The 26,504-nt window shown below is 55.8% G+C and overlaps 1 protein-coding gene across 6 annotated transcripts in view; it reads left to right on the forward strand.

Moving 5' to 3' along the window:
* Positions 1-1,727: 1,727 nt before the first annotated feature.
* BRF1 (BRF1 general transcription factor IIIB subunit) overlaps positions 1,728-26,504 on the forward strand; it is a 51,892-nt gene continuing 27,115 nt past the window's right edge. Inside the window, exons 1-4 of one of the 6 annotated variants that reach the window (XM_086362697.1) lie at positions 1,730-2,048; positions 6,251-6,382; positions 8,565-8,576; positions 19,006-19,143. In XM_086362697.1, the coding sequence (XP_086218823.1) occupies positions 1,865-2,048; positions 6,251-6,382; positions 8,565-8,576; positions 19,006-19,143 (466 nt within the window). In that variant the 5' untranslated portion in view covers positions 1,730-1,864. Of the gene's footprint in view, positions 2,049-6,250; positions 6,383-8,564; positions 8,577-18,994; positions 19,169-26,504 lie in introns of all 6 variants that reach the window. The other 5 variants (XM_086362689.1, XM_086362685.1, XM_086362686.1 and 2 more) reach the window with 5 other exon arrangements.

Consider the following 26,504-nt stretch of genomic DNA (forward strand, 5'->3'; position numbering starts at 1 on the left):
TTCTCCAGGCAAGAACACTGGAGTGGTTGCCATTTCCTTCTCCAATGCATGAAAGTGAAAAGTGAAAGTGAAGTCGATCAGTCGTGTCCAACTCTTAGCGACCCCAGGGACTGCAGCCTACCAGGCTCCTCCGTCCATGGGATTCTCCAGGCAAGAGTACTGGAGTGGGGTGCCATTAAGTAACTACATATCTAAGCTATTTTTCAGTGGTTTCTCCCTAGCCAAAGACCTAAAGATGAATACATTACTCCAACATTATTACTAGGGAAAAGTAAAGATAGAGGATCAGTGAATACTTAAACTAGAAGACCCTCACTTTAAAGACAAGGAGGGACTTCCCTGGTGGTGCCGTGGCTAACACTCCACGCTCCCAATGCAGGGAACCTGGGTTCGATCCCTGGTCAGGGAACTAGATCCCACAAGCTGCAATTAAGAGACTACAAGCTGCAACTAAAGATCCCATGTGCCACAACTAAGAGATGGTGCACTCAAATAAAGAAATAAATATCTTTTAATAAATAAGTAAAGATAAGGAAAGGGAAGCATCAGGAGGATTAATGACTACCCAATGTCAAACAAATGGGGAAATTAAGCATCTAAACTCTCAGCCCAGGACTCCAGCGTTTTTTCAAAAGCAAGGAACAAGAATCTACTTTTCAACTAGCCCTTTTCAAACAACAAGATGAAACACAGAACACTTCCCTGGTTGTCCAGTGGCTAATTTCCCTCTTCTTAAGCTTTCTTTCTTTTAGAATTTTCTTTCTTTCTTTTTTTTTTTTTTAGAATTTTCTTGACTGTTCTTGTGGAGTATGTCATTCATATGACTTTAGGATCGGCTTATTGAGTTATGTGAAAATCCTGTTGACATTATGGCTGGGATTAAATCGAATTTACACACTGACTCATGAAGAGTTTAAGTATTTACAACACTGCTTTCAAGTGGTAACGGGACATTTTCGGATTTAGTTAGAGCTCCCATAGTCAAGGTTTAAGTTTTTTAAGAAACGGTCTTGGAAGTTCCCTGCTGGCTTAGTGGTTAAGGCTCTGGACTTTCGCTGTGGCAGGCCGGGTTCAATCCCTGGTTGGGAAACTCAGATCAGGTCACGCGGCTGACAGGAGAAAATACGGTCTTGCGCATTTCTTTTCAGGCCCATTTCCGGGGACCCAACGGCATCTGGAGACGATGTAACAACAGAAACGTGCCTGCCGTGGGTGAACAAGGGCGGCACGAGCGACTGTTACGGGGTAAGGCCTGCCGGCAGAGCGCGCGGGCGCGGGGTGGGGGGGCACCGGCAGGCGGAGGCCGGGCCTGCAGGCACTGGGGGTCCGGAGCACCCACAAGCCGAGGCCCGGCCTGTAGGCAGCGAGCCGGGCCCGCCGCCGGGTCTCCACCCTTGACCTGAGCCGACCAGTCTTGAGCGCCCCTTTCCAGGCCCCGCCCACCCTAGCCACGCCCACGGCCTGGGATTCGCCCGCCAGCCCACCATGCCCCGCCCACCGCGACAGGCGCCGGCCCAGGCCCCGCCTATGAGCAGTGGCCCCGCCCCGCCCCGCCCCGCCCCGCCCCCCTCTAGCCCGGCGCCCGCCGTTGCGGCCTGTGGGTCCGAGTCCCGGGCCCGGTGGCTGCGTTCCTGGCGCGGGGCGGCAGTTTCGAGTCCTCGGCCCAGGAGCCCGCGACCGTTCCGCCCGGCACGGCCGCGGCGGGCGTCGCCGTCCCGGTGCGCGCGCGGCGAATCTGCCGCTACGAATCGGCCGGCGCGGCGGCGGCGGCGGCCTCGCGAGAGTCTGAGCGGCGCGGCAGCGGCGGCGGCGGCGGCGGCGGCGGGCGGCCTGGAGCGCGGGCCGGGCCCCCGGAGCCGCCGGCATGACGGGCCGCGTGTGCCGCGGGTGCGGCGGCACCGACATCGAGCTGGACGCGGCGCGCGGCGATGCCGTGTGCACCGGTTGCGGCTCGGTGCTCGAGGACAACATCATCGTGTCCGAAGTGCAGTTCGTGGAGAACAGCGGCGGCGGCTCGTCGGCCGTGGGGCAGTTCGTGTCCCTGGACGGTGCGTCCCGGTGGGCGGCGGGGGGTCCCGGGGGGCCGGGGGCCTGGGACCGGGGACCGGGGGCGGCGGGGGCCGGGGGCCGGGGGGCGGTGTGCAGGGGGCCGGGGGCGGGGGCTGGCCCCGGGGGCCGGGTCGGGCGGGAGCGGCTCGGTAACGGAGGGCGGCCCGGGCTCCAGTTGTGGTCCGCCCGCAGTCGCCTGGCCCCTCGGGGCCGGTTGTCGGGGGTCGAGGACGTCAGCCTCCCGCACCCCGCGCGGTGGTCGGCTCAGCCCCGCGGCTCCGGGGTAGGGATCTTCGCGCCTGGGGACTCAGTCGCTGCGCCCTGAGGACAGAGCTCCCCTATCCCCGGCGCCCGCGGCTGGTTCTCCAGGGCCCGGAGCCACCCTTGGGGACCCGCTTCCGTCCCTCAGCCCGGGACCCCGGCGACTCGCCCGGGGCGCTGCAAGCAGCGGGGCCCCTTCCAAGGCGAGTCCGAGGCGATCCGGAGAGAGCTGCGGGAACTTGGGGGTGGCTCCTGCCACGGACGCGGGTCACCCAGGACCGGATGGTAGCTGTGTGTTTAACGGGGTAACAAGCCGCCAAACTGACTTTCCAATGTGGCAACACCATTTTGCATTCTCATAAGCTGCTTACCCAGGACTTGGTGTTGCCTGTACCGTTACACGTGTTTTCCGTGTGTTCCTAGTGTGTTGTGGTGTCTCCTCTCATGCTGATGCTCTCCCCTAGGGCACAGTGATGCTGAACAGCTGTGAATCCCCCTTGCTGAAATGTCTGCTCCGGTAGTTTTGTGCATAGTTTTTATGCAGGTTGTTTTCTTGCTGTTTTTATACAGGTTGAGTTTTGAGCGCTCTTTAAATATTGTAGTTACAAGTCCTTTGCTAGACAGGTTATTTGCAAAAGTTTAAAATTGTGATTAAAAGCTTAAATTAGGTGCGGTCCCCTTTATTGATTTTTTTTTCTTTTATTGTTGTTTAGTTGCTAAGCTGTGTCCTACTCTCTGGGACCCCATGGACTCCAGCATTCCAGGCTTTCCTGTCCTTCACTATCTCCCGGAATTTGCTCAAACTCATGTCCATTGAGTCGGTGATGCCATCCAACCAGCTCACCCTCTGTCGTCCCGTTCTCCTCCAAATTGTACTTTTTCTGTCATTCTAAGAAACTCCCTAAGCCCGAGACACACTGTTCTTCTAAGTTTTACTTTTTCATATTTTATGTTTAGACTCATGACCATTTTGAGTTTAAGCCTCATATCGGGTGTGGTGTGCGGCTGAGGTTTGCTTTTTGCAGTGGATGTCCGGTTCCCCAGCACTGTGTTGTTTTTCTTTTTGGCCACGCGCCACCTGGCCAGGCACTGAACCTGGGCCTTGGCAGTGAAAGCCCAGAATCCTAACCACCAGGCCACCAGGGAACTCCCTCAGCACTGTTTTTCGAAAGGCTGTTTCTATCCTGTGGCCCCCCTGAGGTCCAGGCGGAAGGGACCTGCTCCCAGGAAGTGGCTGAGTTCTGTCCTGGAGGCGGCTGGGTGAGAGGACCTTGGTCCTAAAACGTCCTGCTGCTGCTGGGTCACCTCGTGTGCTCCGTGCTGGGTGGTTTCCACACTCAGACCTGCATCTGTGATGAGAAGCTCTTCGGTTGAAAGACGTTTAGGCAGCCGCCTGGGTTAGCTGTTTCTTCACCAGCGTCCGAGGTCTGTGTCCATCCACAAGCCCATGCGTGGGCTCGGTGTGGACTTCACAGGACCTTTCGGGTGCTCTAGAAGCATTATCCCCATGTCTGAGCTCAGGCTGAGGGGCCACTGGATTTCCCTTCTGTCCTGGAATTGCCCGGCTGGACCTCATGCGGTCGTCCTCCCTTAAAAGGAGTTTCACAGCAGCAACAGAGACCCCTCACTTTGAATAGTGAGTACAGGCCTAGGAAGGGCAGCCTATCCGTGTTGGACGGGCCTGAGAGTGAACTGGAGGAGGGGCAGCGTGCTGCTTTTCTCTGTCTGCTCTTGGGGTGTTGTTGTTTCCGCTGGTCCTCCACGCTCAGAGTGGCTGAGCAGGGCCCCCAGTCTCCCCTCCGCCCCTGCGGAGTCGCAAGGGTTGGGTCTTGGACCTTCTTGCCTTTGCAGACCCCAGCCCGAGGCGGTGCCCTGGGTGCAGTTACTGGCCATACCCATGCTGTCCACACGGGGGCACTCTTGGCCCACCTCGGGTGGTGGAACCTGCACCGCCTTCTACTTGATAGCTTTAGCTGGTTGTATCTTGTTTGTTACAGGATCTTGTTATAGAAAATATCAGATGTTTTTAGTGGAGGGAACAGTGTGAAGGGCCTCTGAAGGACTAGCACAGCATGCACTGGTGGTTTTGGCCAGAGGTGGAGCTCAAACTTTCCTCCAGGCTTCAGCGGAGCCCAGCCGGTGGTGAGTGGTCTGAGACTTGCTGAACAAGCACTTTTCACACCTTCCACCACTGCTCTCCATGTGTGTCTGCTGTGACCACGTCCCGGGGCTGGTGTCTGTCCCCCAGCCCTCCCCTCCCCTGCTGGCCCGGCCCAGGGAGGCTCCTTCCTTGCCAGAACTCAGGCCCTGTGCCTCCTCTGCATGTGGGGGACTGAGGCTATACACAGGCACCTTGGAGAGCACCAGTGGTGTGTGTGTGAGTGTGTGCGAGTGTGAGTGTGTGCGAGTGTGAGTGAGTGTGTGCGAGTGCGCCTGGGGAGAGTGAGTCAGGAGCCAGCTTCCGGAGCAGATGCGGCTGGGCAGCCCCAGGACAGGTGCTGGGGGCATGGGAGAGACGGCGGGGCTGGGGAGGACAGCCTGCTGGAGAGAGGGTCAGGGGAGAGCTGGATGGGAGGGGAGGGGAGGGCGGGGCGGCCTTCAGGCCTTGCCGGGCATTGAACGCTCACCCAAACCACTTCCACACTGCTCCGGCGGTATCTCTGTGTGGCCCGTGCTGGTCGCCGGGTCTGTCCGGGCAGGCAGGCCGGGGGAGGTGGCTGGGAGGGAGGCCCCCGAGTCCGTGCTCCTGGAACCCGGGGCTTCAGCGGGTTTAGACTGCTTCCCTGTCTGTCCTCTAATGCAGAATTCTTGTAACAGTTTTATTTAAGACACAGACTCATTTCAGTTAAAACAAAACGGTGATATTTTTTCCCTTCTTCTGAAATAAAAGTTGGGCAGCACTGGGACACCGCACGCAGGTCTCAGTGTGGTGTTCCTGGGCAGGCGGCTGCTGTGGTGGCTCCTGTGTCCAAAAGATCACAGACGCCACAGCCACAGATAAGCCGAAGGCCAGCTTGTTCTCCTGCTGTCTGCATTTGTGGCCGCCCAGGGATGACCCAGGCGAGCCTCACGGCCCCAGGACTTGGGCCATGCGTTTTCCTGGGGGCCTCCTCTCAGATCTCAGAGATCTGGCTCTTCCGCTTCCTGACACATGAGCCTCCACGTGGTCCTCCCGCAGGCCCCGTGGCTGACTGTGCGGTCCTGCCCCCTGACTTGAGCGTCTAGTGCTGTGGCCTGTGCTTTGTGACAGGCATGTTGGACTCCGGTCGGGCAGCTCCTCCCGCCCCACTGCTGTGCTCTGGTGTCCAGGCCCTCCCTTTGGCGTGGGGCTCATTTGATGATCACGCTTCAGGGCTGGGGCTTGTTAAGTCTAGTGAACCTTCGGATGTCCACCTGGCTGTCTCCAGAGGAGGCTATCAGGGCAGAAGTCCAGCCCTGAAGCCCTGTGGAGCAGAGTATCTGAGACTTCCTGGGGTGGCTTGGAGTTGGTGGGAGATTCAAGGCGGAGTGCTCTTGAGTGCAGCCGCGGCTACGCTCTGGGAGCAGGGTCCTTAGATTACTGCTGCGGGTGGGCGGGTGGGCACGCACAGGTGCCTCTTGCAGACCTCCAGCCCCACGGACAAGGCTCCCCTCCAGGAGCCCGCAGCCCCCTCCCCCCGAGATGGCTGTGGTAACATGAGAGGGGCCGGCCCAGGGCTGCAGGGCCAAGTGAGGGGCCGGACCTGCGCTGCAGCCTGGGGAGGCGGGCGCTGTGTGACGGTCTCCTCTGGGCTCCAGGGCAGGGCAGAGGAGGCGGTAGGGTGGGGGTCACTCACTGCAGACTCCTGGTCTGCGTGCTGACCCCTCTGAGTTCTTGCTCTGGAAACACCAGAGGCAACGAAAAACTGTTGCCACGGATCTCTGCTGGGCTTTGGCTCACCTGTCTGATCTGTGTTTCTAGGTGCTGGCAAAGCCCCAACGCTGGGCGGCGGCTTCCACGTGAGCCTGGGAAAGGAGTCGCGAGCACAGACCCTGCAGAACGGTATTTCCCTGCGGGGGCTGCAGGGGCGGGTGGGCTCCCAGGCGGGATGGGGTGCGGGGCGGAGGGCGAGCGTGGCGGCCTGCAGCGACCAGCACGCCTGCCGGGAGGAACTGTTCGAGGCGGCCCCACCCCAGCCATTGGGCCCCTGCTGGGCACCCTGGGCTTGCTGCAGTCATTGTGGGGCTGCTCCATGCGCCCTCGGGACCCAGTGGGCCCGCGCCTTCTGAAGCCAGTCCGTCTCAGTGAGCACAGAAATGACGTGGGGACAGCAGTTTGACCTGCAGTGTGACCACTTTCGTTGTGTTTTGTGAGAGTGCCAGCCCACAACAGATGGGAGAAGTGTCTGTTCTAAGCTTGGCCTGTTTTTAATTGGGTTATTTGTCCTCTTATTAAGTGGTAAAAGTTCTTTATGTGCTCCACACATAAGTCTTTCATCAGTTCTATGATTTGCAAAAAGCGTTCACCCATTCTGTGGGTTGACGGCGAACTGTGAAGCACAGAGGGTTTAATTTTGAAGATGTGCGGTCTGTTCACTCCTCTGTCGCCTGTGCGTTTGTGTCGTTAGTAAGAAAGATTGCCTGATTCCGTCCAAGTAGCAGAGGTTTATAAAGTGGTGTTTCCGTCCAAGTTTTGTGGTCTTAGTTCTCAGGCTGAGGTTTCGGGCACCTTGAGTTCGTGTTTGCGTCTGGTGTTCAGGTAAGTGCCCACCTGCACTCTTCTGCACGTGGGTACCCATTTTCCCAGCACCACTGCTGAGGAGGCTGCTCCTCCGTGGCGCCCTTGTCGGGAGGCGGCGACCGGCAGGGGTTTGGGCTCTCGCCTCCGCCCTGCAGGCTCATGTCAGCGTTTTGCTGGTTGAATCTTAGTAGCACGTTCTGAAGTCAGGAAGTTTGACTCCTCCCTGTTTGTTCTTCATTTTTAACACTGTTTTGTTGCCTGTTCTGAGTCCCTTGAATTTACAGACGAGTTTTAGGTTGCGTTTGTCAGTTTCTGCAAAGAGCCCACTGAGAACTGGACAGAGACCAGTGGGCTCTGCTGATGAGTCTGGGGACGGGGAGCAGTGGGCTCTGAAGATGAGTCTGGGGACGGGGACCAGTGGCCTCTGTTGATGAGTCTGGGGACGGGGACCAGTGGGCTCTGTCAGTGAGTCTGGGGACGGGGACCAGTGGCGTCTGAAGATGAGTCTGGGGACAGGGTGGTGCTCTTTTAACAAGGCGGAGTCTCCTCACCCCTGGTGCAGAGTGCCTTTCCATTGGTTTAGGTCTTCCTTAACTTGTTCAAACAATTTTTGTGGTTTTCAAAGTATAAATTTTCCATCTTTGCTAATTTATTTTAAATATTTCGTCCTTTTGATGCTATTATAAATGAAATTGCTTTCTTTATTTCATTTTTTGATTGTTTGTTGCCAGTGTATAGAATATGATAGATATTTGTGTATTGATCTTGTATCCTGCAACCCTTGAAAATCCCATTTAATAGTTTTTTAATGGATTTCTGAGAATCTGCTATATATGAGATCATGTCATCTGAAAATCGATGTAGCCTTGCTTTACTGTCTAGTCTAGGCACCGGTTAAATTTCTTGCCTGACAGTGCTGTCTAGAACCTCCAGCACCACACCGTGTCCAGGTGTCTCGTTGCTGATTTGAGAGGATGCACCATGCTCTCACAGCCGGGCACGATGTTGGCTGTTGTCTCTCAGGCAGGGCACCCTGCTGGGGCGCCTCAGGCCTCTGTGAGCACCCTTTCAGGGACGTGCTGGCACCCGAGTGCCTCCCAACGGGACGTGTTGCCAGGCTTCGCAGCCCTCACCTGCATGCTGGGTGAGGTGGAGCATCCTTCCTTGCAGCCTGGTCTCCTTGTCCGTGGCTCTCAAGGACCCGCCTGGCTGCCCACTGCTGCTGTGAATGGCGGCGGCCAGCACACCCTCAGCCAGCCGCTCCCCAGTCCAGCAGGGCTTGACAACTGTGCTGTTGACTACCGAGAGGGCAGGTGGTGGGCTTCTAATCATGACTCACATCAGAATGTGTTAGGTTTTTCCGGTGAGCTTTTCCCTCTGACCCCATGGATTGTTAGTGTTGTTGGGTCTTTTCTTATAGCCAGCTTGATTCTTCTGTGTTTAGAGACAATATTCTGCAGGATTTCGGTCTTCTGAATGCTTTGACTTCATGGCCCAACATCTGTCTGGTCAGTTACAGTCAGTTTGGACACGTGAAAAGAACGTGTCTCTGCAGGGGCTGCGGTGCGTGTGCACACCACTGGGGCCAGGCTTCCCCCAGGGCTCACTGCTCCTGGCTCTGCCTGTCTGCCTGTGGCTGCAGGAGCGTATTAAAGTCTCCATGGTGGCTGTGGGTTTGCCCCTTTCTCCCCATGGTTTTGTTGGTCTTTTACTTTGCCTGCGTAGACTATGTGTATACAAATTTAGGGCACGCACATTTTTTTATTTATGTAGGCCACATCGCGCGGCTTAAAGGGTCTCAGTCCTCTGACCAGGGATTGAACCCGGCCCTGGTGTCGGAGGACTTCCCAGGCGGTGCTAGTGAAGAACCCACCTGCCAATTCAGGAGACGCGAGACACGGGCCCGAGCTCTGGGTTGGGAAGATCCCCTGGAGGAGGGCATGGCAACCCACTCCAGTATCCTCACCTGGAGGATGGCATGGACAGAGGAGCCTGGCGGGCTGCAGTCCGTGGGGCGACACAGCGTTGGACTGAGTTAGCACGCACGGTGTTGGGAGCCTGCAGTCCTGTGTCTTTAGGGGGCTCCCTGGTGCTTCCAGAGCAGAGTTCTTCTGCGGGTGGCCCGCGCCTGCGCCGGGGCAGCGCTCGGGCCTCCTCCCAGCCCCGCCGCTGTCCTCTAGGTGGTACTGTCCTGTAATCTTTCTTCTTCTCTGCGCCCACCTTTAAGATCGTCTGCATGTGAAGAACTTTATTCCCGGTAGAGAATGGATCTATTTCCAAAAGCCCAAAACAGGTTGTCCCTCGGACCCAAATCAGTTGTAAAGAGTAGCGTTCGTGCAGACGTATTCATGGAAGTGTGATGTAAGCCAGCGACACAGAGAGAAATGCCCCATCCGACTTTAAACACGGCTTCGTTTACGAAGTCAAAGCGGAGCTTTCGGGCTGCTGGGAACGGGGTCAGCACAGTCTGAGGCTGTGCAAGCCTGCTTGGTGGTCGCCCTCGCCCCTTCCCCAGGGCTCCTGCCCAGGTCAGTGCCCAGCACCCGGGGAGGGGCGGGCTCTGCCTCCGCCTGGCCCGTCCCCCTCTGGCGTCAGCATCCTGTCCCTGCTGGGCGGGGCTGTGGGGGCCGAGGGTGGCCGTGAGCTCCAGCCCCGACTCTGCTGCTCTTGTCCAGACTGGCTTCTCCCCGGCGGCCCCTCAGCGCGCCCGCCGTGTGCCAGCCTTGCCTGACCCCAGAGACCTCCTGTGCTTTCCCTTTGTCCTGGTGAGTTCACGCCGATTGTGTGTCCTGGTGAGCTCACGCCGATTGTGTGTCCTGGTGAGCTCACGCCGATTGTGTGTCCTGGTGAGCTCACGCCGATTGTGTGTCCTGGTGAGTTCACGCCGATTGTGTGTCCTGGTGAGTTCACGCTGATTGTGTGTCGTCGCTGTCATCCTCTGTCGCTTTTGCAGGAGAGATACAGGCAGGTTCTGTGTGTCTCCCGGACCTTCTCTGAGAAACATAGATGAGTCGGGCCGCGCGTGTGACTGCAGGCCTGCGCACCGATCGGGTGATGAGTCGGGCCGCGCGTGTGACTGCAGGCCTGCACACCGATCGGGTGATGAGTCGGGCCGCGTGTGTGACTGCAGGCCTGCGCACCGATCGGGGTGATGAGTCGGGGCCGCGTGTGTGACTGCAGGCCTGCGCACCGATCGGGTGATGAGTCGGGGCCGCGTGTGTGACTGCAGGCCTGTGCACCGATCGGGTGGAGCGCGCTGCGTGCACCGCAGGGAGCTCCCTGCTGTCGGTTAGCTTTACTCTTATTTCATGCTGTGTGTTCATCTGTTTAAACAGCGTTTACGGCTGTTTGCTGACTTCATCGTGCGTCTCTTTCTCGGTCTGTTGGGCACCTCCTCCGGGCCCAGGTCTTTCCCCCACGGTCCCCTCGTGGCTGGTTACCCCCTTCTCTCCGCCGCAGCTGCTCTGTCCTCCCATGGGGGTGTCCTGCACTCGCTTCCTGCCACCTGCCCCCAGCCTAGTGGGTTGGGTTGGAATCTGTGGATTTACCTTCAGTTGTTACTATTTATGTTCAGTTTCGTGTGCCTTTCTTAGAAAACGAGAGAGAAGTGGAGGAGAAACAGGCTGTCTGCGTTGTGGTCCAGCTCCCTCGGGGCCCAGCCTCCCGCCTCCGCCCCGGAGGCCGGTGCCCCAGGCCCCTCTCGTGGGCTCGCCTCTGGCTTCGCTGGAAAGGTGCGGCTCAGCGGGAGAGAAGCCCTGCACCCCCGCCTTCCCTCCGGGAGCCTGGCAGGGCTGGGGTGGGTGCCCACGGAGGGTGGGCCAAGGTGTGCTCGCGGCCAGCACGGGGATGCAGTCCCGTCTGAGTCACCATCTCACTGTTTGTTTCTTAACTTGGACCTTTGGGTTTTCTCTCTCTCCTTGGAATTCTCAAATGCCTCTAGGCTGGAGCTTTTGTTACTGACCTGATGAACCCTTTCACGTGGGAGACATTTCTCAGGGGAAGTTTTACTGTGTTCTTTCTGTTTGTCTGTTTTTCTTGGCATAACGTATGTAAAACGCATGACTGTACCAACCTGGAGGACGCCGGGTCAGCGTGGGTGACCTAAGGTCTGAGCACACAGCGTGGGCCAGCGTGTTTCTTGGGCCCCAGAAGGCTCCCTCCTGTCAATCAGTTTCCCTGGTTTTTCTGCTCAGACAGTTGGCATCGCACAGCGTCCTTCGTGTGTGTCTCAGAGGTCTGTCTGCTCGCAGGGTTTCATCTGTGAATGTGCCGCGTCCTCTTCCTGCCACGGACACTTGGCGGTCCTTGCGGCTGCCGTGTATGTTCCGGTGGACTCGTCTCTCGGGACGGCGCTGCAGGTGGGGTCCTGGAGCATACGGCGTGCGTGTTGGTCTGCAGTGGACGTGTCGGCCCCTGCACTTACTGGTCTTCCTGGGGGGCGCACAGCACTCAGGGACCTTGCTCTGCTCTCCCTGGTGAGCAGTGAGATTGGCTGCTTTTGCTTGGTCCTCTCTGAGCTGCCTGTTGCATCTTTTGTACAAGTTTTTTTTTTTTTTTTTTGACTGAGTTATCGTTTTCTTACTGATTTGTAAACTTCATTATAAATTTGGAATTCAAGTCTCCTGATGCATATACGTATTTTGAGTCTTTCTCCCAGTAGATGGCTTTTCACTTTCTTAATGTCTTCTGATGAACAGAAATTTCTTAATTTTAACAGAGTCCCAATACATCCATCTTTATAGTTAGGGGTTTTTGTGACCTAAGATCTTAATTCTTGGGACTTCCCTGATGGCCCAACGGCTAAGTCTCCAGGCTCCCAGTGCAGGGGACCTGGGTTTGATCCTTCGTCACAGAACTAAGATCCCACGTGCTGCTACTAAGATTGGATGCAGCCAAATAAAAAATGATAAAATTTTAAAAGACCTTAATTCTTGTCTATCCTAGGGTCTGAAGATACTCTTCTGTGTTTTCACTTAGGAGCTTTATTGTCGTACATTTTGCATTTAAGTTTGTGATCTGCCTCAAATCAATTTTTTATATGTGGTATGAAGCAGAGGTTGAGGTTTGCGTTTTTCCATTTTATTATTTCTTTGTTGGAGTGTAGTCGATTTAAGTGTTTTGCCAATCTCTGCTCTATAGCATGTGATTCAACATATTCTGTTCTGTAGGTTGCTTTTTTTTTTATGGTTTCCTTTGCTGTGCAAAAGCTTTTAACTTTGATTAGGTCCCATCTGTGTTTTTTTATTTCTATTGCCTTGGGAGACTGACCTAAGAGAACATTGGTAAGATTGTGGTTTTTTGCAGGACGTGAGGATGTGTTCTGACGTCATTGATTGACATGTGAGTGTCCAGCTTTCCCAGCACCACTTGCAGAAGAGACTGTCTTTTTCGCATTTTATATTCTTGCCTCCTTACTTGAAGACTAACTGCCCATGAGTGTGTGGGTTTATTTCTGGGCCCTCCGTTCTGTCCTGTTGATCTGTGCGTCCGTTTTTGCGGCAGCACCACCCCGTTTCGGTTACTGTAGCTTCGTCATATTGTCTGAAGTCTGGTGAGAGAGTCACGCCTCCCGCACTGCCCCCCGCCCCGCCTCTGGATTGGGTCTTTTATGATTCCTTATAAAATTTCGTATTATTTGTTCTAGTTCTGTGAAAAATGTCATGGGTATTTTCACAGAGATTGCATTGAATCTGCGGATTGCTTTAGATGTTGCCATTTTAACAATATTCTTCCAATCCAGAAGCATATCTTCCCATTTCTTTGAATCGTCTTTAATTTGCTTTATTAATGGTTTATAATTCCGAACATGTAAGTCTTTCACCTCCTTAGCCAGGTTTATTCACAGGTATATGTATTTGGTGCTATTTTAAAAGATATTGGTATTTTTTACATTCCCTTTCTGATATTTCATTGTTAGTGTGAAGAAATGCAACTGATATTTGAATGTTAATACTGTGTCCTGCTACTTTACTAAACTCATGTAGATCTAGTAGCTTTTGTGTGGAGCCCTTAGGGTTTTCTGTTAGAATATTTGTATCATGTCATCTGCATATAGTGAGTTTTACCTTTTACCTTCCAATTTGAATACTTTTACTTCTTTTTCTTGTCTGATTGCTGTGGCTAAAACTTAAATACTACGATGATAGACGTGGTGGGAGTGGGCATCCTTGTCTTGTTCGAGATTTTAGTAGGAAGGCTCTTAGCTTTTCACCACTGAGTATTATATAGGCTGTGGGTTTTCATAAATGGCCTTTATTATGTTGGGATATGTTCCCGCTGTTCCCCCTTTGGTAACAATTTTTTATCGTGAATGAATATTGACTTTTGTCAAATGCTTTTTCTGCATCTACTGAGATAATCATGTGATTTTGACTTTTCTTTTGTTAATGTGGTTTATTGCATCAATGGGTCTGCAGGCGTTGAGCCGACCTCGTGAAGCTGGGATGGACCCTACTCGATTGTGCTGTGTGATCTCTTATCTGTGTGGTTGAATTTGGTTTGCTAATACTTTGTTGAGAATTTTTGCATCTGTGTTCACAGAGGCCAGCCTGTGGTTTTCTTGTTTGGTGTCAGGGTGACGCCGGCTGCACAGAACGTCCCTGGGAGTGTTCCCCACTCTTCAGTCTTTGGATGAGTTTGAGACAAGTCAGTATAGTGAGTTCTTTTTTGTATGTTTGGTAGAATTCACCTGTGCAGCCATCTGGTCCTGGACTCGTGTTTGTAGGGAGGGTTTGTTTGTTTGTTTTACAGATTTTGTTTCACTTCCCTTGATGGAGTCTGTTTCTTGATTCAGTTTTGGCGGGCTGTGTGTTTCTGGACAGGGGCTCCTCTCCTCGGCTGCCGGCTCTGCCAGTGTCCGCTTGCGTGTGGCGCGCTCCCGCTCCCTGGGCTTCTGCGGTGTCAGGTGAGGGTGCTCCTGTTTCATTCCTTATTTCATCTGTCCGGGTTCTCTTTTCCTCTTGGTGAGCCCAGCCAATGGTTTGCCAGTTTTGTTTACTCTTTGAAACCAAGAATCATCTCCTGGTTTTATTGATTTTGTTTTTTCTATTTTTTAAAAATGACTATTTATTTCCTTTCTTCTTCCTTCAGGTTTTATTGTTCTTTTTCTGTTTTAGGTAGTAAGATAGGTTGTTTACTCGGGATTTTTCTTGTTTTTTAATGAAGGCTTCCATCCCTATGAACTTGCCTCTTAGAGTTGCTTTCGCTGCATCCCATAGATTTTGTGTTCGATCCCTGGATCAGGAAGATCCCCTGGAGAACAAAATGGCAACCCACTCCGGTATTCTTACCCGGGAAATCCCATGGACATAGGAGCTCGGCAGGCTGCTGGCCGTGAGGTCACAGAGAGTCCGGCGCGACTCCTCAACGAGCAGATTTTGCGGTCTGTGCATCTCACGGCGTTTGCAGCCGTTCAGTCTCCGTGTAGTTGCATTCTCTCGTTTCTTTTCTTGTGATTGAGTCCCAGTTTCATGCCATTGTACTCAGAGAAGATGCTGGAAACAGTCTCCACACCCTACGTTTGTAGAGGTTGGCTTTGTGCCCTAGTACGCGGTTAGTCCGGGAGAATGTTCTTTGCGTGCTTGAAAAGAATGTGTATTGTGGTGTTTTCTTTCGGATGCAACGTCAGGAACATACCAAGCCTCACTGTTGCGTGGTATCGCTCGGGGTCTCTGTTGCTTCACTGCTTCTCTGGAGGGTCCGTCCACTGGTGTCAGTGGAGTGTTAAAGTCTACTACCATTGTGTCCCCCTCAGTTGCTCCTTTACATCTGTTCAGTTCAGTCAATCAGTCATGTCTGACTCTGCGACCCCATGGACTGCAGCATGCCAGGCCTCCCTGTCCATCACCAGCTCCGGGAGTTTACTCAAACTCATGTCCATTGAGTCGGTGATTCTGTCTAACCATCCCATCTTACCCTTTGCCGCCCCCTTCTCCTCCTGCCCTCAGTCTTTCCCAGCATTGGGGTCTTTTCCAGTGAGTCAGCTCTTTGCATCAAGTGCCCACAGTACTGGAGCTTCAGCTTCAGCATCAGTCCTTCCAATGAATATTCAGGACTGCTTTCCTTTAGGATTGACTGGTTTAATTACTCTCTTTGCAGTCCAAGGGACTGTCAAGAATGTCCTCTAGAACCACAATTTGAAAGCGTCAATTCTTTGGCGCTTAGTCTTCTTTATGGCCCAACTCTTACTTCTGCACATGACTACTGGAAAAGCCACAGCTTTAACTATACAGATCTCTGTCAGCAAAGCGATATGGTACCTCTGCCTTTTAGTATGTTGCCCACGTTTGTCATAGCTTTCCTTCCGAGGAGCAGGTGTCGTAATTCCATGGGTACAGTCACCGTCCACGGCGATTTTGGAGCCCAAGAAAATAAAACCTGTCACCGTTCCACTTCCTCAGCTTCTGTTTGCTGTGAAGTGATGGGACTGGATGCCATGATCTTAGTTTTTCGAATACTGAGTTTTAAGCCAGCTTTTTCACTTTCTTCTTTCACTTTCTTAAAGAGGCTCTTTAGTTCTGCTTCACTTTTTGCCATTTAGAGTGGTATCATCTGCATATCTGAGGTTGTTAATATTTCTCCTGGCAATCTTGATTCCAGTTTGTGAGTCATCCAGCCTGGCATTTCCCATGATGTGCTCTGCATATAAGATAAATAAGCAGGGTGACAATATGCAGCCTTGTCACACTCCTTTCTCACTTTTGAACTAGTCCCTTGTTCAGTGTCTGGCTCTAACTGTTGCTTCTTGACTTGCATACAGGCTTCTCAGGAGGCAGGTCAGGTGGTCTGGTGTTCCCATCTCGTGAAGAATTTTCCACGGTGTGTTGTGATCCACACAAAGGCTCTAGCATAGTCAGTGAAGCAGAAGCAGATGTTTTTCTGGAAGCCCCTTGCTTCTTCTGTGATCCAGCAGATGTTGGCGGTTTGACCTCTGGCTCCTCTGCCTTTTCTAAACCCGACTTGCGTGTCCGCGTGGCTCTAGCCTCCGGAACCTGCCAGGCAGCGCTGTCCCTGTCCTGCCGGTTCCGTCCGGTTGTATTTGGTATGATCTGAATCTATGGTATTAAGTCCATACTGTTGTCAATCTTCAAGTAAACCAGCCAGCTCTCTCATCAGCAAAGCAGGTGTACTCGGGAGCGGCAGAGGACACGCTGTGGCCGGCTGGCCGTGGGCGGGTCCTGCAGGCAGCAGAGAGGCGCCTCACCGGGCAGACAGGAGGAGGAGGTTGGGCGCTTTGGGGGCCTTTGAGGACAGCGAGGGTTGTGTGGCGGCTGCTTCCCCTTGGCCGGGCTCCCTTCCTCGTGCAGCCAGTGCCTTCTTGCCCGGGGTGTAAAGTGAGTGTGTGTGAGGCGTGTGCGGGAGAGCGCCCCTGCGGATCTCTGCCTCATCCCCCGCGGCTCCCCTGCTCATTTGCACGCTTGGTGGGACTGTTAGCTCTTTCTGTGGTGTCGTCTGTCCTAATCACAGGCCCTCTTCATCTGGGTGATCCTTCGTGCCTGGACGTCTGCCTGTCTGGCCAGCTGCGTGCCTCCCTCTGGGGCCTGCCCCCTGGAAGCCGCCCTTCTCCTCTGGGGGCGGCCCTTCCTCCAGCTCCTAGCTCTCTTTTTAAATCTTCACCTGTGCCCACTCTGTGGTTTGGTTATTTCTGAGTTTTTACAAAATGTTCAGTGACCACATTTTTAACTTTTCAAGGACTGTCTTTGATCGCAGCCTGTCCCTACTCTCCTGTGTGCTGGCGTCTTTCCAGTACTTTGAGATTATCATGGACCTGGGACGCTCTCCTCTCTGAGCAGTCTGCCTGTGGAGCCTGGTGCTTCTTCCTCTCTCTCCACATTGGCATTTTCTACACAGGGTGGGTGACTCTCCGTTGCTGGCCCATGTTTATATGAATGTGGGTCTTAAACTGACCTGTTCACGCCTGTAGCCCACCCAGGGCGCCCATTGGCTTCTTGGTGCCCCTGGTTCTGATCACAGGCGTGGTTTCTCGTGTGTTGCCACGTGGGACGGGTGTGACGTGCTTCTGCACCCTGACTTGGGTGCTGCACAGGCCCGGCTGGCACTGCGAAGGTCCTCCGGGTGAGAGGAGACTTCTGGGCCGAGCCCTGTAGCATCAGGGCTCCGCTTCTTAAGCCGCCAGGTCAGACCCTCCCGCCGCGTGCCCCCGGGGCGCTGGCCGGTCCTCGCGCTGTGTCCACGTTTGTGCTTTCTGCCGTCTCCATGCTTCTGGGAGGATGCTGCTTGGGTGCCGTCTTGAAGGGAGACGCAGGCCTTAGTTTCACAAAATGTCAAAAGTTTGAAGACATCGATGTGCTAGTGAGTTGACTTTTTGCATTCCTGTATTATTCTTAGGAGAGTAAGCTGAAGTTGGTTAATTGGGAGTCTGTTTTGCGTGTTTGCATTTACTGATACCTTTGTGCTTTTAAAGGTTGCACACACGCCTGTGTTGTGTGATTTGTTCAGAATGCCGATTGTGCTTGCCCGATGTGCGTGAATTAAAAACTCACTTGGGGGGCTGGGAGTAACTTCTCATGGCTACAGGGCTTCTTTTTTGGGTGATGGAATGTACCAAAGCGGTAATGGTCGAACAACTTTTGTGAATGTACTAACCACTCCGTGGGACAACTTAAGTGGGTGAAGTTTACAGTATGTGAGCTATAGAGCAAGGAAGACGTGATAAGGTGACTTGCTGCTATAATTTCAAGCCCCCCACCCAACTTCTGGGGGACCCTGGCCCGTGGTATGTGGGGCTAAGCTGGGTCCCGGGCTCTGTGAGCACCCTCTGGAAAGGACCTTCCTCTCCGTGTTAGCGGAGCCCCCGTGAACACCGAGGAGCTGGGTGGCGCGAGCCTCCGGCCTGAAGGTCTCTCATCAACCACTCTGTCTGCCCCGAGGCTGGCTGGGCTGCGGGGCAGACTGTGCCTATACACCTGACATCCTGGCGCACGCGCTGTGATGGGCAGCAGCAACCCGCCCTCCTCTCTCTGCAGATGGTCAGGATGTTGGCTGTGCCCTGGCCTCGGCTCTGGGACCGTGACCATGATCCTGCCTCAGTTCAGCCTGACCAGAGGCCTCGGAGCTGCGTGGCTCCGGGCAGGCTGTGTTGGAGGTCGAGGGGGCAGGGCCACAGGGGCCAGGGCACTCACGGGACATGCCAACTGCTGGGTACTAGCCCTCATGCCTGTTCCCCTGGGCGCTAGCTCGCTGGGTACCTCCCTTTGGCCAGGGGTCAATCTGAGCCCACAGTCCTTGGCACAGGGGCAGCGGCATTGGCTCCTAGCTCTTTGTGGGGGAAGCACAGGCCACTGGCGCAGTGTAGAGTGGTTTTTGCTAGAGGAGAGAGGGCCTGGGGGCGAGAGGACGCTGGGCGGGCTGCATGTGCCCCAGCCCCTGGCTCCTGTGAGGCTCGCCGGTTGCACAGGCCATGTCCGTCTCCCCCTCGGTGCTCCTGTGGCTCCCAGGAGGGCCGTGCTCCGGGCAGAGGTGTGTGTGCAGACTTGGTCCTTGACCGGCCTGTGCACACCAGCCTGCGAGGAGGCTGATGTGGAGCCCGTGGGGAAGGCTGGGTGGGCGCGGGCGGCAGGGCCTGGGCGCTCAGGCACGGGAGGGGCCTTTGCGGTGGAGCATGTGGACTCGGGGCCCATGATCAGTGTTCAGCGCCAGGCGGCCGGCTTACCCGCAGCCCTTCCCAGACTCACTGAGCGAGGGGCCTTGGGAAGGGCTCTGCTCCCGGGCTGACCTGACCCACTCCACCCTGGAGGAGGGCGCCTCGGGGCACGTGGCGCTGCAGGGAACTCGCACTCCGCGCCCACACGTGTGATTTTACTGGAACCCCTGTGAAAACGGGACGTTTTGCAGAGCGTGAAAGGAAACGGGTAGACCTCGACTCTTCTGCCTTAGGTTGCCGAGGCAGTCACCGACGCTGACAGTGTTAACGAGCCGCCGGCTCGCCTGTTGGGATCCGCGGTAACGTGTCGTGTTGTGTCCTAGGGAGGCGTCAGATCCACCACCTGGGGAACCAGCTGCAGCTGAACCAGCACTGCCTGGACACCGCGTTCAACTTCTTCAAGATGGCCGTGAGCAAGCACCTGACCCGGGGCCGGAGGACGGCGCACGTGGTGGCCGCCTGCCTCTACCTGGTGTGCCGCACAGAGGGCACCCCGCGTATCCTTCGCTGCCCGGCCTCCCGGCGCCTGCTGGGCCTCCCTCTGCTCGTGGGCTCCCCCGTGCTCAGTGCCTGTGTTTGCTGGGACGCCTCGGGAGGAACCGGCTGGAGGGTTAGGTGAGGCGCACAGGCTGAGGGGCGGGGCCGCTGGGTGCCTCGGCCCACCGCCCCGAGGGCCCTGCAGCGTCTCCCTGCACGGGCCGGCTCGTGGCTTCTCGGAGGGGACGCTGTGCGGCCTCCCTGTGCCTGGATGGCAGGCTCGTCGTGGGTGCGGGCCTGCCCGTCACATCTCCGTGAGGACGTCCTCTGGGGCTGTGTGCCCGTGTGCTCCTGTGTCTCGTGTCTCCTTTCCTGTCCCACTGGGCCCCTCGCCTCTCCCGCGTGGATCGTACTGCTGGCCCCGTGTCCTCCCACGGCTTCTGAGAGCGGGTGCCGTGAGCATCTGACCGCTTGCGGTCTTTCTTCTGCATGTTGGGGACAGCCTGGCAGGATTCCGGGGGGCACGTTGGCCTCCTCTCTGCTCACCTGCTGCCCCACTGACCTGTCTTCTGGTCTCTTCTTTCCTGTTGTCCACTTACTTACCTTTTTCTCTGGGAGAGTTTATCTCCCAGCCGGGCCTCCGCCTCTGCTTTCCTGGTGGGAGCTGGGGCAGCGGTGTGTCCCGGGGCCCTTCCTGGGGTGCGGCTCCCCGAGTTGCCTGTAGGAGCTGTGGCCTCTCTGCCCCTCCTCGCAGAGGAGCCTTCCCTGCGGGTAGGTGGCCTGGCTGCGGCCCGGCCCTGAGCCGGGAATGCGCGCGGGGCCCTGGACACTGCATGGGGGGGCGACCCTCAGGATCAGAGCCTCTCCTTAGAATGTCTTTGAATCTTGGGGGTTTATCACTTCAGCATCAAAGAACCCTTGTTGCATGAAAGGATGAAGCTCTGCGCCCAGAGGCCCACGAGGTGGCGCAGTGGAGCTCTGGCCGAGGTCACCAGCACAGTCGGCCCGACCCGCCTCCTGAGCGCGCCCCGCCCTCCGCCCCGGTGGGGGCGGAGCAGGCGCCAAGGCTGGAGGAGCGGCAATCCCGGTCCCGGTCCCCGGGTTGTGGGGGTCGGGGAGCGCGAGCACCCCAGCCGCCCGCCTCCTGCCCAGTACCCTGGCCCAGGAGCGGAGCCTGGCGGCCCGCAGAGGATGGACCAGAGGCCCCTGCACCTGGGAGCGCTGCCGGGCGGAGGGGCCGCACTGAGCCCGGTGGGAGGGGCCGCGCTGAGCCCATGCCGTTGGGGGCCCTGAACCCAAACCGTGCAGACGGGCCAACCAGAGGCTGAGAGCTGAGCGCGGCTGCGAGGTTGGGGAGGGGTGATGGTTTGCAGCTCTGTAAATAGACTGAGAGCCTTGCACATGTGCATTTTTGGCCCTACCCTTGGCCTTGAAGAGCTGTTAGCACGGTGGACTGCACTGTGTGGGGCAGCGCTTCAGCCCCTCTGCCGGCCCTTGGTCCCCTCGGGAGGGCCGTTTTGGGGGCCGCCGGAGGGCACAGGTGTGGCCGGCCCCCTGAGCTTCCCTGTGGCTGGCACTCCGGGCCCCATCCTCCGGCCGGTGTCCTGGCGCCCTGGACAGGCCTCGGCTCCTTGCCCCTGCGGCCCCCCGCCCTGCAGCCGCCTGCTCTGCCCTGCCTGGCACGGCCGCCTTGTCTTGCAGGCGAATTCCAAGCCCCTAGAACGTATTCGAAGGCTTCCCTCTCCTCTCCTCGCCCCAGACTGCCCTCCACGCTCCCCTCACTCCCTCTCTCTGACCTGCTTTCTAGACCATCTGTCCTTGGGTGGGCATGTTTGGCAGAAACTTCAGGCTCTAAGGGGCTTCGCTGGTAGCTTAGCTGGTAAAGAATCCGCCTGCAATGCAGGAGACCCCAGTTTGATTCCTGAGTCAGGACGATCCCCTGGAGACGGGATAGGCTGCCCACTCCAGTGTTCTGGCCTGGAGAATGCCGTGTTACGGTGTCGTCCGTGGGGTCGCAAAGAGTCAGACGTGACTGGGCGGCTTTCACTCGCTCTCCCGTCCAGGCTATGAGCGGACACCACGTCCCCGGCCCAGGTGACCCAGCCGCTGTCTCCCGCAGCTGCGTGTCCGACGCTAGTGCGGCTTTTGTGACGCACGTCCACAGGAGGTGTGTAGTCCTTGGTGTTTACTGGGCTCCAGCTGAGCGGCCAGCAGGCCTGTGTGTGAGCAGGTGAGCCCAGTGCCCTCAGTCCCGAGGCTGCTGACCCTGTCCCCCCACCTTGGCCTTTAGACCTTCTCCCCCAGGCTTCCGACCCTGGGTCTTGCTCAGGGGGCTTCCAATCTGCAGACCTGGGGTGGGGTTCTTCCACGCTGAGCCTCTGCCCTCCCCAGGCTCCCTGGGATCCTCTGTCTTGGAGGACAGTCCCGTGAAGACCCGGTTCTCCCCAGCCCACCACTGCCTGCTTCCCTCTGCCGGCCCCCCACCCCTCAACCACTTGCCTCCCCAAGGACAACCAGAGAATTTAAAAGATTTTAAATAACTTGAGTTTTAGGGCAGCAGCAAAACTGAGAGGAGAGTGTGTAGACTTGCCAAGCCCCTGTCACACACATGCACCGCCTCCCCGGTGTGGACGGGCCCCACCGAGTCGGTCGTTTGCCCCCAGTGCTGAGCCCATCGTGACACCTCACTGCCCCGCAGGCTGCGTGGTCTCCGCCGGCGCTCATGTCCTGTGGATTCGGCAGACACACAGTGGCTTGTGTCTCTCATCCTGGCATCACACAGAGTGAGGGCGGTCAAGACAAGGCCACAGTGGCTGGCGAGCATTTGTCAGGAGGCGCTCGGCATGCGGAGCTGCGGGTTGAGCTGAGAGGAGGGCACAGCCCCGTGCTCGCCGCCCCAGGGCCTTGGCACTCACACCTGCCACTCAGCGTGTCCTGCCTGCCCACGTCCAATGATGCCGAGTGGGGCCGCTCCCTGGGGTCCAGCAGGCACGCCCTGGGCTGTGTCGGCTGGAAAAAAGCCTCCCATCCTGCTGCTTTCTGCCTCCTGGCAGCGTCTTTTTCAGTTCCCGAGCAGGGACTGACCCTGGGCCGTGGCAGTGACCGCGTGGAGTCCTGACCGCTGAGCTCGCAGGGAGCTCCCTGGGCTTCATCTTTTGTAAACAGACCTCTCGATTCCAATGACGTACCATCTGTCCATCCTCTCCTTGATGAATGGTTTGTGTTCCGTTGAAGAGAGCTTTGTCCCAGTCCTGGAAGTACTCCCTTCTGGAAGCTCTTGGTTTTGCATTTCCCGCTGGAGTTGAGGACCTCTGGTCCCATGTTTGCTGTGAGGAGAGGGTCAGAGTTTGCTGCTTCCCCGGGCGTCCAGTCAGAGTGCCATCTGCTGTAGGCCGGCCCTCCCCGCATACAGTGCTGGCACCATTTCCAGCTCATGTGGGGTCTGTCGCTGACCTCTCGGACCCCTTGTGTGGGTCTGTTGGTGCCAAGACTTTCCATGGCAGGTTTATGACCCGTCTCAGAACCTGCAGTGTGAGACCTTGAAGCCCAGCTGCTGTCCTGCCTTGGAGGCATCTGGCTGTGCACGGTGGTTTCTCTGCACACGTTTTTGAATCAAATCGTACATTTCTGTGGGGAAAAAAGAAAAGAAAACAACTTCTGGGATTCCGATTGGGGTTTGTGAATCAACTTGGGTGGCGCTGACATTCACGGACGACAGCGACTCTTCCAGTGAACGCCCCTCGTCTCCTGCGGGCGTTCTCTGCTCTGTCATTCTTGAGGAGGAGGCCTTAACCTTTGTTCGTTAGAGTTATTTCTCGGTATTTGTGTGTTGAGCTAAGGTAAACACTGTCTTTTGCTCCTGGTGTACAGAAGTATAGCGGTATGTTGAAAATACAGAATTCAGTGACGAATCTTGGCGTTGAACTTGGGGAGCGTGCTCAGCTGTGTCTGCCGCTGCCGCAGTCTCCGCCGGTCACTCAGCTGTCTGAGGCCCGCCTCGGTGCCCCGTGGTGTAAGGCGTGAGGGGGCATCCCCGCCTCCGGAGCCGTTTCCAGCGCTTTGCTGCAGACGCCTGCTCTGGGCTTCCTGTCGATGGCTTTATCAGATACCAGGCTGGGCGTCTCCTTTTTCCTGGTCACCAAGAGCTCTTATTGTGAAGGGCGCTGGCTCGTCTATGTATTCATTGGTGTGCGCATCACGTGCCGTAATCTTTCCCCTCAATCTGCACTGAGGTGAAGTACACTGATTTTTACTTTTCGGCCGTGCTTCGCAGCGTTCGGGATCTTAGCTCCCTCGCAGCTTTGCTCGGTTGTGCTTTGCAAGGCCTTTGTCCGGTTGTTACTTCCGAGACCAGAGCACCGGAGCCGGGTCACCCTTGAAGCCCCGTTTCCCTCCGTCTGCGGCCTTGTGGTGGCGGCTCCTCTGTCGCGTCTCGGTTTGTGATTTTGCCGTTTTTCTTCTTTGATCTATGTTGCTAGGGGCTTGCCAGTTTTCTTAGTCTTTTTCTTGGTAATGGCTTTGTTGAGATGCAGTCCACACGGTGAGTTGTGTGAGTCGGTGGTATTCGGTCACACTCACGCGGCGTGCAGCGGTCACCACATCAGTGCTAGACCGCCGCCGCGCCTCCGACAGCACTCGGGCCTCGGCAAGCAGCAGCCTGCTTCCTGTTGCTCTCCGTTTGCCTGTCGACTTTCACGCAAGTGGGACCCTGTGAGCCGCCCTGGAGCTCTGCGTTTAGCTCGAGAGGCACTGCCAGCCTGCTTTCTGGTGCTGGACTGTGTTGCGCCCGCACCAGCCGTGCAGGACGGCTCAGTTCCTCTGCAGCCTCACCAGCGCGCTCTCAGTCTTCGCAAAAGAACCACACTTTGGCTTTGTTTATCTGTAGGGTACGTTTATTTTTTATTTCATTGATTTCTGCTTATTACTTCTTTCCTTCTAATTTCTTTAGATTTAATTTGCTGTTTTCCAGCTTCCTTAGGTTCTTAATTTTCATTTTTCTGCTTTTCCTACTGTAAGCATTTGAGACTATAAGCTTCTCTCTGGGCAGTTAGGTGGCATCGCACTATTCTGATGTGTTTTGTGGCCAGTGCACAGTGTTTTCTGATTCCCGTCTTCATTTCTTTAAGGAGACATTGAGTCGTATTTACGAGTGTGCCGCCTGCTTTGGAACCAGTTGCGGGTTCTGGAGCTCTCTGTGTCATCGCTGTCTCGTGTGGTTCCTGTGTGGCCAGACGGCAGGCACTGACGCGTCCCCTTTCCCCGGGCCTGGGACCTGACTTCCGGCTCAGCGTACCATCTGTTTTGGTGGCCGTGCCACGGGCACTTCAAAGGAACGGACGGGTGTCTGCAGCTGTCGGACGGAGCGGTGTGTGAACGTCCGTGCGGTCAGGCTGGTTAGCTGCGCTCAGATCAGCCTCGTCCGTGCGGTCAGGCTGGTTAGCTGCGCTCAGATCAGCCTCGTCCGTGCGGTCAGGCTGGTTAGCTGCGCTCAGATCAGCCTCGCTGGTGCTTCTGTCCCCTCGTTCTGAAGGAAGAGTTTGAAACTCCTGCTGCCGATGAGGACTGACACGCTTTTCCTTTTATCTCGTTGGGTCCGCGTTGTATTCTGATGCTGGGTTTTAGAGGGTACAGATTCAGGGTCCTGTGTCTTCCTGGTGGGAGTGACGCCGGCTGCTGTGAAGCGTGGGTCCCTGTCTCCACGCTTCCCCTTAGGCGCTCCTGTGTCGGCGTTGGTGCAGCAAGACCCCTTTCCTGTGCTGCGGACGCACACAGTCTGTCTTTTTCCATATTTTAACATTCGGTCCTCGCTGTGTCTAAGGCCTGTCGGTTACAAGCAGCATGTGACTGCCTGTACTGAAGTGGACTCAGGCCCCCTGCCTGCGCGCGGTAAAGCCCCCCACAGCCAGGGGAAGGAAGGGCAGCGGGCGGGCTTCGCCGCCTCCTGTCGGTGGTGATGGGTGTCGTCCCGTATCACTGAGCTTCTGTCTTTGTTTCAGTTTGACTCTGATGTACTTAGATGTGGTTTCTTTGGTACTTGACTAGCTCCTGGAATTTGAGACTTTTGTCTGTTTGGGGAGGATCTTGGGAGGTATCTTTTTAAGCACGGTTTCTCCCCCTTCTTACCCTGTTCCCTTTCAGGACTCCGGGGGTTGTGGTTCAGTCGCTCTTTGTGACCCCATGGAGTATGGCAGGCCAGGCTTCCCTGTCCTTCCCTGTCTCCCAGAGTTTGCTCAAACTCATGTCCATTGAGTCGGTGATGCCATCCAACCATCTCATCCTCTGTTGCCCCCTTCTCCTCCTGCCCTCAATCTTTCCCAGCATCAGGGTCTTTTCCAGTGAGTCGTCTCTTCGCATCAGGTGGCAAACGCATTGGAGCTTCAGTATCAATATCAGTCCTTCCAATGAACATTCAGGACTGATTTCCTCTAGGACTGACTGGTGTGAACTCTTTGCAGTCCAAGAGACTCTCAAGAATCTTCTCCAGCCCCACAGTTTGAAAGCAGCAATTCTTCGCTCAGCTTTCTGTGTAGTCCAACTCTCACATCCATACATGACTACTGGAAAAACTGTAGCTTTGACTGTACAGACCTTGTTGGCAAACCAACATCTCTGCTTTTTAGTATGCTGTCTAGGTTTTGTCGTAGCTTCTCTTCCAAGGAGCAAGGACTCCAGTTCCATGCACGTTAGACCCTCTCCTCGCGCCTCGGGCTGCGCTTTGTTTTCCGTGCTTTCTCTCTCTTTCCTCTCCCTGAATGTTGTCCCGCGCGTACCTTGAGTTCGTCCATCCTTTCTTTCGCTGTGTGTCACTGGATGTTAGACCAGTCTGTTGACTTCCTAACTTCAGGGATTGTTTCCCATTAGACTCTTCTATTAGATCCCAGCTCTTTGGTAAGGCCTTCCGTCTCGGGAGCTCCATGAAGGCTTTAATAGTGACCCCAACACTGGAATCACTGAGGATCCGCTTCTGTTGTCTGAGTTTTCTTTTGGTTTTGGGGCTCTGCTTCTGTCTGTTACCACACTTATGTGTGCGTTATCTGTTGTCTGAGTTTTCTTTTGGTTTTGGGGCTCTGCTTCTGTCTGTTATCACACTTATGTGTGCGTTAGTTGCTGAGTACTGTCTGACTCTTTGTGACCCCATGGACTGTAGCCCACCAGGCTCCTCTGTCCATGGAATCCTCCAGGCAAGAATACTGGAGTGGGTAGCCATTCCCTTCTCCTGGCGATCTTCCCAACTCAGGGATCAAATGCAGGTCTCCTGCATTGCAGGTGGATTCTGTACCGTCTGAGTCACCAGGGAAAAAGTTTTTATAGAGTTGCTGGATATAGTATTTGAAAACTTGTGGCAGCTATGGGTAT

The sequence above is a fragment of the Bos grunniens genome, chromosome 21 (genome assembly GCF_055505025.1).
Source record: "Bos grunniens cultivar Pamir isolate PY7600 chromosome 21, Bosgru_T2T1.0, whole genome shotgun sequence".
In the NCBI taxonomy this organism is placed as follows: domain Eukaryota; kingdom Metazoa; phylum Chordata; class Mammalia; order Artiodactyla; family Bovidae; genus Bos; species Bos grunniens.